This window comes from Saccostrea echinata, unplaced genomic scaffold (genome assembly GCF_033153115.1).
Source record: "Saccostrea echinata isolate AGI-Se365-2 ecotype Australia unplaced genomic scaffold, CSIRO_AGI_Sech_v1 ptg000016l, whole genome shotgun sequence".
Lineage (NCBI taxonomy): Eukaryota > Metazoa > Mollusca > Bivalvia > Ostreida > Ostreidae > Saccostrea > Saccostrea echinata.
Window position 1 is genome coordinate 23716151 of NW_026889765.1, and position 10653 is coordinate 23726803.

Below are 10653 nucleotides of genomic sequence, written 5' to 3' on the forward strand. Positions count from 1 at the left end.
TTTTCACATTTTCGTCTTCTTCTCAAGAACCATTGGACCAATTTCCAAAAATAGCACAAAGCATCTTTGGGTAAAGGCGATTCAAAATTGTTTAAAAGAAGTACGAAGTCCCCTTCCAAGGGGAGATAATTAAGACAAGATGCCCATGCATTCACTCGAGTAATTCATAATTATGGTCCTGCTGTTTTTCAAAAGCAGAATGAATTTTCCCCATCTTTTCCTATGTAAAACTTTGATCACATATTGAGGCTTCATCCCACCCCCCGGGGTCATGACGTGAACAAACTTGATTCTACACAATCCTAGGATGCTCCATACAAATATGACTAATGATGTCTTTGCTGTTCTTGAGATCTTTAATCATTTTTCCTATGAATGACTATGAAAAACTTTTGAATACCATTGTGGCCACACCCAACCCCAGGGGGTCATGATGTGAACAAACTTGAATCTACACTACCTGAGGATGCTTCCATATCAACATGACTAATCATGATTTTTCTGTTTTTGACAAGAGGATTTTTAAAGATTTTTCTTTTTACTATGTAAATCTTTGATTGCCCATTGTGGCCCCACCCTATCCTCAGAGTCATGATTTGAACAAACTTGAATTTACACTACCAGAGGATGCTTCCATATCGATATGACTAATCATGGCAGTGCTGTTCTTCACAAGAAGATTTTTAAAGATTTTCACTATACAATCCTATGTTAAACTTTGATCCCCCATTGTGGCCACACCTACCTATTGGTCATAATGCACCACCAATGGCAGTCAAAATTTTCCAAAGGAATACATGTATATAAGGAAAAAAATCTGCTGATGGAGAACAGCAGGGCCAAAGTAACTCAGGTGAGCATTGTGACCCATGGGCCTCTTGTTTCGTTCAATTAAATATTGTTATTTTTAAACCTAGTGCAGTTCTGTTAATGACCAAAAGCGACAATCCATATTATATCAATATCTGTTAAAAAAAATTTAGAAATGTATATTGGCCCAGAAACTGAAGAAAATAATCATTAAAGTATTAAAACAACGGGAATTTCTGTAAACAAATCAACACCTGGATATGTAGTGGGTAAAAATGTTATTGCAATTATAGATATGTTCAAAGATCTTTTTAATTTAGAAACAAATATTTCCTCAGAAACTGGAGAAAATAATTATTACAGTATTAAAGATAACGGGAATGTAAACAAATGCACACCTGGAAATGTAGTAGGTGAAAATGAATGGAAATTTGATTTGATTTGAAAAGATAGACTCAGTCATGGGTCTAGACAATTATCAGCAAGTTCAAAATTTGGTTCCTGGGTTTAATGCACTTGAGAATATTCACATACAAACAACGAACTGAGAACTCAAAAGGCAGACATTGACATAAAAAGGATTTTAGGGTAATATAAGGGTAGCCGACACCTTTTTTTATTACTCCTAGTTACTATGACGCAGACAAATACAATATTGATAAACTATTTTATGTGATACTGTGCACTTATGTTTCGTCTATTTACATGTTCTATAAACATTCACTGATGTCCACAAAGTATACTGGATATAAAAAGTAACAATTTCCACTTTGTATACAAGTTTTTGTGAGCATTAGTGTTTGATTCAATGAGTATTGTAGAGGTAACCACATGAATACTTTGAAACAAGAAAATAATACCAGGAACTCAGTGGTTCCTTGTAAAAATTACCAAACTTTACAAATCACGAGAGCTATTTACGACACTGTTTAGTATTTTATTAAATAAATAAATTAAATTCCATGAGTAAATAAATATTAACAAAATTTTCTAATGAAAGACAAATGCAATACAACCTGTATGTCATAATTTACAATACTGGTATGACTTTGCATTCAATTAACTTTTCATTTGTCCTCTTATTAATAAACTGTTGCCAATTTCACATCATTTTTTTTTAACTTTCACATCATTTTTGCCAACTTTCATAGTCTAGATTTGCCAGGAGGTCATCATCATCGTTGTCATCATCCATATCATCATTTTGGTCATCTGAACTGCTCTCCGACAGATTCACCTCATCTTTGTATACAGGCCTCTTTGTAATCTGAGTTTTCTTCGCAGGACCTTTCCCTTTCCCCCTCCCTCTCCCTTGGACAGATTTTGAACCTTTTCCCCTTGCAGGTCTCATATGGCTATTGCTCACTCCTTTTGATTTTTTAGTGCTTTGATCATTGGTTACTTTCATTCGTTTTGTTTTTCCATGTTCATTATCCTTCCTTTTAGATTCAGAATCACTGACTACTTTAGTTTCTGTTTGTTTTTCTGGAGAGTCATGGAACTTTTTGAGAGCCCTTTTTAACCTAACACTTTTTAGCTTTTTTGGTTCCATGAAGTTCTCCGGTTGGAAGAAAGAATTTATTCTAGTCTGTGTCTGAAAATCAAATCATTTTGTATAAGAAGTGATTACCACTTATGAAATTTGTCATCCATATTACAAACTCTGTATACTTACAACCATACATTTTCACATGATCATATATTTACATATCAATTATGTCCTTCTCATTTATGACATACCTGTGAGTCCTTTAACTTCTGAAGAACTGGCAATAAAACTTCATCAGTTTTTACTTTTGTCCAACCCAGCTTTTCTTTTGCATATCTTTATAACACATAAGGATTTAATACTCATTAGGAGCTTCCAAAAAAATGCACAACAGATAACCCAAGATTTGATTTCCAAAATCGTTTGAAATATCAAAGCTATTTTATATGTTTGTTGTGGGGTTAAGGATACTCTCTCAGAAGGTCAAGGTCAGGGAGGACCCAGGAGAACGCCTCTTCTGAATCATCCACTGTGGGTTTCAGGTATGCATCCACTATTCTGTGGTCTGGAAAGCCTGCAATGTAAAATTGATGACAAATTACACTCAGTATTATACAACATATATTACATTTTAAATGCATAATTTTTGGCCAAGTAAAAATCAAGTAAATATACCCTCATTAACTTCCAGCTGCCTTAGTTTTGATCGGACTTTGCTCACATTTGGATTTCTTTTCTTTTTCTGGCTTTCTTCCCACCAAGATCTTTCAAAAAATAAAAATGGAATACTTAAGATTCCTTTCAGCCTATGACTTAAAACATTTCTCTGTTGATGTTCAGTATGATACACAAATTGTTTGCCATCTCCCACTTTCAAAGACAATAAATAAGTTGACCTGTTTACTCTTTCCTGACTTACTTGAAGGCTTGTAGGGAGGAGATGTCTGAAGCAGGGAACTCACTCAGGATCTCCATAGCAGTCACAGGTCCCACCCCCGGGATTCCATCTGTGTAGTCACTCCCACACAACAAGGCCATGTTTATCAGGATTGCACGACTCAGACCTACAGTCAGCAATGGAGACATCAGTTTAACATGGGATAGTTCAGATTTTATTGTACATTATTTATTCTCCATTCTCCAAAACTAAATTTGCTATGGAATTGGCTTGCTCCACTCCAAACTAAATCGCACGTTCATACAACTGCTTGAAAATTCTCTCCTCAATTTAGACTTGATTTAATGAGTATTATGAGAAATGCGCAAATAGTGAAATATGTGTTTCACTGACATACTTGATACTGAACAAATATGTGTACAATACTGTACAGTGTTTTCCCTTTATTTCAAAGTAAAGGGTTAGAGATCAATTGTGACAGGCTTTGGGTTGAAGTTTATGACAAATCTCTTTGGACCACATAACAATTAAATGTTGATTTTTTTTTATTTCAAAGCAGCCAATTTGGCCAGTAGTCGGTTCTTAGGAATAACACTGCTGTAAAAGCTGTCTCTCACCTAGCTGACTTTGTATGCTTTCCTTTTGATAAAACTCTACCGTCCGATCTTGGTTGAAAAAGTTTTTATATACACGTCTCCCACCAAACAACCAGATGTCACTGTCGTCTGTAATGGTGCCATGAGTGAGATTGATTGAGTCGAGCCATGCACACTGAGCCTCTGCTTCTGTTGGACTCAGTACATACGGCACCCCAAACAATCTGAGTAAGTCCTGCAGAGTAATTGTATACATCAATACACATTCAAAATTTGAACGCAGGACTCTTTGGCATAATCAAGGATTGGAAATCTTCTTTGTCGATTCTTTCATGTATTTTTTTGATTATTTTTTTTCTGTTATATTCATGAATTAAGAATTTAATAGGTTTTCATAAATTCCTACAATATAAGTTGTATTGATATCTTTAGAGATACTAGTATGTTAATGTCCAGAAGAAGGTTTGGTTCACATACAGACCTGAGCCTCCAGGAACATCTGGTCAGAGAGAGACGTCGCGAGTCTCTCCTGTCGACCCCTCTCCTGCTGTAGTGAGCGTGACTCGAGTTCTAGTTCCTCTGACAACCTGTTAACATCATTCTGTTGGAACAGAGACATCAGTAATCATCATTAAGATTTAAAGAAAGAATTTGCAAAATTTTACAACAGAAAACGACCTCTTCTCATTCTTGTAAAAAAAACTTAATGAATACCTCAACTAATTCTGTAAACTGTTTAACGAGGTCTCTGGTTGCCTCTGGACTGGATTCTATGGTTTCTGACTCAGCTTCAATATGTTCTGGTTCTCTTGAGTACTGGGGTTCAACCTCAGAGACTAGTTCTTTGTGAGGTTCAACCTCAGGAACTATTTGTTTTTGTGATTCAACATCAGGAACAGAGATAAGGTCTGGCTTTGAGGTAGTGGTAAATATATCAGCTGGAAACAGTTCGTCAGGACCCACATTTTGGGGATCAATGGATACTTCAATGAATCCCTCATCTACTTAAAATAAAATGTTCGATATTGCAGTTAGAAGTTGCTTTTATGACAAAACTCAGAGCAGTTTAATAGATACTACAATTTAAATTGTTTCGGACATCAGTATCATATTTTTCATTCTAATGTAAGTAAATAAGTGTTTATATATTATCACACACCTTCTGAATCGCTGGATTCATTCTCGTTAGGTTTCCTTTCCTCACTCTCTTTCTCTACAGATAATTGACTTCTATCCACATTCAGGGTAATTGAGGTAGAACTGACTTTGTTAAATTCTGCAGTGGTTATTTCCTGAGACTTTATGTGAGACTGAGATGTTTTGTTCTTACTTTTGCTAACTTCCATCTGTCTTCTTGAAATGATATTGTCTGTTTCATTATTTTCCTCATCTGAATCACTAATGTCTATCACTCCTTCATTTTTAACAGATTTATCAGCACTTTTCACTGATGATTTCTCATCTTTAATCCCATTTTCATTATTTTTCTGCACTTGACATTCAATATTGCCACCTCCTTCTGGGAATTTTTCCCTGTCCATTCCATGGTCACATATTTCAGTATCACTTTCTACCAGATCATCCTTATAATTTTCAGGTCGTTCCTCCTTTCCTTCTACTCCACTTATAGATTCCTCCTCCATTTCCTCTGCCATTTCTGTTTCCTCTTGAATTCTGTTAATTTCCTCCATTTTACGTTTATTAGTTAATCCTTTGATGAGGATGAAATGTGAATTGTCATCGGACAGAATCCGACGAGTCTGTATCTCGGTTCCCAGGGTGTGCTCACCGAGATCCTCTGTAATTGCTCCGGAAACCTGGCTGTTCATTTCTTTTCTCACCTCCTCGATCTTATTTGACAAGTGGCTCTGTTTCAGAATTTTTTTCATTTGGAAACTTGAGAAGTCATTCGAATCCTGTAAAATATAAGAAAAAGGAAAAAAAATCCTTATCCATCTTTCCCTGTAGTAATATACTTTTGAATCCTGTGGATACAGGAAAAGAAAATGAGATCTCCTAAACTATTTCCCTGTGTGCTTAAGAGCTGAAAATCAATCCTAATTTGCAAAAATCTTGAAAATCAGAAAAAAATATCAACTCTCATTATTTTTTTTTTGATGGAACATTAATCTACTCTTTGAAATTTCAAAGCAATCCAGACCCCTGAATAAAACAACATCCTTAAAAAAAATCTTCATGTCATATGAAAGGAATGTAAAGTTATGACACTTTTCGGATCAAGTAAGCTCAGGTTTGCAGTGACTTGATGTCATATCTACAGTATATGTGTTGGTAGTTCAGAGAATTTACTACGGCTGGAACAATGTGATATTTTACGGACAGCCTTATCCTAGCCGAGCGAGTTTGAAGTCCCAACTTCTCTTCCTCCATGTATTTTAACCTCCATATCTCAAATCTTCCATTATCCTCCAATAAAGTTTTTTTTGTCCCCATTGAGTTAGAGATAAAGAGGTTTGAGGGTACATAGAAACTCCTTAAAAAAGGGTCTTTGGATGATCCAATTTTCAGATACAGAAAATTACCCCAAATCAAAATGAATAACTTTTTACCTAACCTCAGGAAGATCAAGAATTGTGTATTGAGTGAGTCTTTATAACTAACCTCGGGAAGATCAAGATTTGTGTATCGAGTGAGCCTTTTTAACTAACCTCAGGAAGAACAAGATTTGTGTATCGAGTGAGCCTTTATAACTAACCTCAGGGAGATCAAAAATTGTGTATCTAGTGAGTCTTTTTAACTAACCTCAAGAAGAGCAAGATTTGTGTATTGAGTGAGTCTTGATAACTAACCTCGGGAAGATCAAGAATTGTGTATCGAGTGAGTCTTTATAACTAACCTCGGGAAGAACAAGATTTGTGTATCGAGTGAGTCTTTATAACTAACCTCAGGAAGAACAAGATTTGTGTATCGAGTAAGCCTTTTTCTCCTTTCCTTGAGTTCACTCAGAATCTCATGCTGGATCTCAGAAGGTAAACTTTTAAACTCAGGTGAGTCAATATCTACATCATCCAAGTTCTGAAACTCATCCTATGAAAAAATTTCATGAATAAGATGTTAATACATGTATATACTGTATGCGTACTTAAAAAAAATGGGCTTCATATTTTATTGGCTTTGACGCAGACAACGATGCGCTAATTCATGAATACCACTAAGAAATCAATTATAAATACAATATACGGCACAGACATGTATAGCGCTAATTTATGATTTCACCAACAACTCCATACCCAGTGATTGCGCTAAATTTTGAATATGCCAATTTATGTACACATACAGTATATACAGTTATCAGGAACACAAGTACTAGATGTAACAAAAAAAAAATATGTTCATATTTCAAACATTTAGTTAACATATTTTAAAATAAAACGATATTTATGGCATCAAGTGCCAAGGTTGATAAATGTGTCTTAATGTGATATTTGATACCTACGTGTAATAATGATGAAAGCTTTTTATGTATATCGACTCATTTAAAGATCTTTTTCAGCTAAAAGTTCCTTCAATAAACATCTTGATAACACAGGTGTAGAACATCTGTTGAATAGTTTTCATTATAACTACAAAATCTCATTGTATTTAACCTATACCTACCTGAAATATGGTTGCATTTGAAGTAACTTCCTCCCAAGGCTGAAGTTCTTGGGCTCTTAAAAAAAAATTAGTCAACATTTACTACTTCTGACATTTAAAAAGAGGTTGTTTCACATGTTAAATCTAGTATATAATCATATTTAATATTTGCCCTACATATACACAATAAATATAATCAGAATTCTGCATGACCAAATGATTTTTTTTTCTGAATACCTTACAAATTCTTCAGGTGGGGGTGGTAACTGAAAAAGATCTCGTTTTTCAGCTGTTTCCTGTGACTGACTTGATGTTGAAGGCTGGGTAGAAGTTGAGGGCTGTGACACATTGGAGTTACCTGCTGTAGAAGCATGTCCTTTGTTTAGCACCTCCTTTAGGGCGTGGCTTTTTAGGAGATTGTCCAGTAACTTTTTAGATGCTTTATCACCTTCAACCTCAGCCACCATCTTTCTCTCTCTTCGAGAGGCCTGAAGGACAAATATTTCTCAAATACATCTGGTAATTTCTAACTTGTTTATAAAGTACTGGTAATCAATTGTTTTATTGTTTAAGTCTATTATATTCAAAACAAATTGACATATACAGTTCACTCTGCTAGCTGGCTGATATACTGAACATCAATATTTCAAAGACCATGCATGGATGTGTCAAAGTTAACTGGAAGTCCAAACCACTTTTCCTTTATGTATTTTAACCTCAATATCTCAAACCCTTAGATATCTTTTTTTTCCTCTAGATTTTCCTTGGCCCGCCGGAGTTTTAGAAATGTAGTTTGATTGTAAAATGTAAACAGCTCAATCAATTCCAAATTCTTAGAAGGTTGAGATTGTAACTCACTTTGACAAATCCCTGGTTTTCAACAAAACAGTGTTTGAGGTAAAGATGTCAACTGTATTTCTCTTTATAAGATGTTAATTTATAGATATTCTCCTTGGTTTTTAAGATGCATAATACTGTGGTCTCATTTTACACATGCACAACATGCATGAGGCGTACTAATTGAAAGTAATATACTTATTTATTTAAGTCCTATGCAGTGGTGGATTTAGAGCAGCTTTAAACTATCCTGGATCAACCATATAGCTTAACAAAGATCAAATTGTCCATTACATGCATAAAAGTAAAACATGTATTAAAAAATTCATCTGTGCAACAATTTACAACTACAAACTTCAAGATTTAAATATAAGGCCAAATAAAAAAATATGTGTGGTTCCGGTTACCCGACCTTCCCTATTTTATACCCCGACCCTAAACTTTTGTTTGGCAATTTTCATGTTTTTTCCTGAATTTCCCCTGATTTCCATCAATGGCTCCAGTTTAAGTTTTAGTTTCAGCAATGACGGCCTCCTTGCAAAACATACTGCAAGTGTTTAATAGTCTTAAATCCAAAGCAACCTAGCATGTAGGTGTCCCCTACCAATATTGACTAGTATATTATCACACCACATCTAAATGCCATTTGCAAAGCAGTGATAGGTATTATTTAGAAAAAATTAAGAAAATCATTTTGTTAAAAAAAAAAAAAAAAAAAAAAAAAAATCCCTACCTACCTACCCTAATTTTTTTGGAAGTGTAACCGGAATCACACATATTTTTTTGTTTGGCCTAAAAATTTTGCAGAAAATGAAATAAATTATCAAGAGTGAAACCTCTTACCATTGTCTGCTTTTTAAGCTCAGGAACACTCCCATCAAACACAAACACAGGTTTGATCTTGTAGTAGAGCAGTTTACAGACTCTGGTAAAAAGAACATGTAGGTGGGCGTTTGGTAGAGGGTTCCCACTTTTGTCTCTCATACCCTTCACTGCCTGATGTAGCCATATACTCACGTCTATAGTCCCATGGTTAAGGTGGCTCAATAATACCGTTATTCTTATTTTAAAATCATATTCCTCTAATTATTTGAAATTTCAAATATACCATCATAGTTGATGTGTTGCTTAGTATTTATGCCGTGCCATCTCACGTGCGGATCTGGAATCAGAATGGTGGCTGTACCGGTAAAAGTGCAGTCTATGCAGTCAATATAAAAACACACTCTCTACCATCGGCTCATACATTCAACTCTGTCACTGGCCGGTCCTACTAAACAGAGAACCCTAGAGAACTCTAGAGAACCCTAGAGAACTCAAGGTTTATTTGGTGAATTCAAATAAATATTATGCATAATTGGGTTGATTTTTACTTTAAAAATCATATTCTATCTATATAGTCAATGATAAAGTTATTTTATGAATGTTTTCCACCAAAAATAGTTGAAAAACGTAAACAGATAGATGGTTAAATATTTTATGTCATCCCGATCCCGATTGAATTTCAAAAATGTTTATTATTATTAATTTTATCACAAGTTTACAATTCTTTTTCACGTTTTTTTTAATTTAATACTATTTTTAAAGATATGATAACTCTTAGCCATTCACTTTAATGTAAAACGTATGAATAAAATTCATTTCTTATTACTTATACATGTATCATGAAAGGTATGTATCTTCAGAGATAAGTAATCTGTTAAAATTAAGCATAAAACGTGTCAAAATGTTATTTTTTCAAATTTGATTTTGTTTTTGTTTGATATACTGGTTATCTAATACATAAAAATTTCATTTACAGACCATACATAATTCAAAATCATTAGGGTTCTCTAAGGTTCTTTAGAGTTCTCTAGGGTTCTCTGTTTAGTAGTATTCGTCACTGGCTCGCATATATCACAGTGTGTAGCACAAGAAATAGTGCGTTTGTTTTAATTCACTATAAATATTTCTCTGTGCTAATGTTTGTCTTTTAAGGTAGATATTTCCTAAATAGGTAAAGAACTATTAGTATAATTTGAAATAATCCTTGGAATATCATGTTTTCTACTTTATGTCAAAAATTTTGACGCAAGCTCATATTGCAGAGGTTTCTGAGAGAGGAACGAGCAATAACTCTACATAGGAGATTGATAAAAACAAAGAATACCCACTACTAGTACATTAAATATTACAGAATCATACCAACTCATTCCAATATAGAAAACAAAGGATACCAACTGCTAGAACCTTTCCTTCTAAAGACTGAAGGGAAACAGGTCGTCCAGTCGGTTGGAGTAGCTGCCATAATCCTTGCACACCCATCTTTAATCTTTAGTCACTTGGGAAACCCAGACATGGATAATGCTGCATGGAAGAAGCATAATTTTATAACAACCCTATGTTAAACTTTGATAACCAAATGACATATTTATACCTAAAAAATA

The 10653-nt window shown here is 34.4% G+C and overlaps 1 protein-coding gene across 1 annotated transcript; it reads right to left on the reverse strand.

Moving 5' to 3' along the window:
- Positions 1 to 1738: 1738 nt before the first annotated feature.
- On the reverse strand, positions 1739 to 10567 carry LOC133188568 (DNA excision repair protein ERCC-5 homolog). Its single transcript, XM_061324045.1, has 14 exons — positions 10444 to 10567; positions 9071 to 9246; positions 7628 to 7878; positions 7412 to 7466; positions 6698 to 6841; positions 4953 to 5709; positions 4508 to 4794; positions 4275 to 4394; positions 3815 to 4028; positions 3219 to 3363; positions 2975 to 3063; positions 2771 to 2873; positions 2551 to 2635; positions 1739 to 2404 (listed from the first exon to the last, which is right to left on the reverse strand). Exons 1-14 carry the CDS (start codon positions 10529 to 10531, stop codon positions 1940 to 1942), a joined length of 2979 nt encoding a protein of 992 aa, XP_061180029.1. The 5' UTR covers positions 10532 to 10567; the 3' UTR covers positions 1739 to 1939.
- Positions 10568 to 10653: the final 86 nt, after the last annotated feature.

What these genes read in the sequence shown, in the direction of transcription:
- LOC133188568 (XM_061324045.1), bottom strand. Translation starts at nt 10,531, where the DNA reads ATGGGTGTGCAAGGATTATGGCAGCTACTCCAACCGACTGGACGACCT. An exon ending in CCACCTGAAGAATTTGTAAG is followed by an intron (nt 7,467 to 7,627) that starts GTATTCAGAAAA and finishes TTTTTTTTTAAG; the next exon opens with AGCCCAAGAACTTCAGCCTT. An exon ending in GACCTTGACCTTCTGAGAGA is followed by an intron (nt 2,636 to 2,770) that starts GTATCCTTAACC and finishes TGTGTTATAAAG; the next exon opens with ATATGCAAAAGAAAAGCTGG.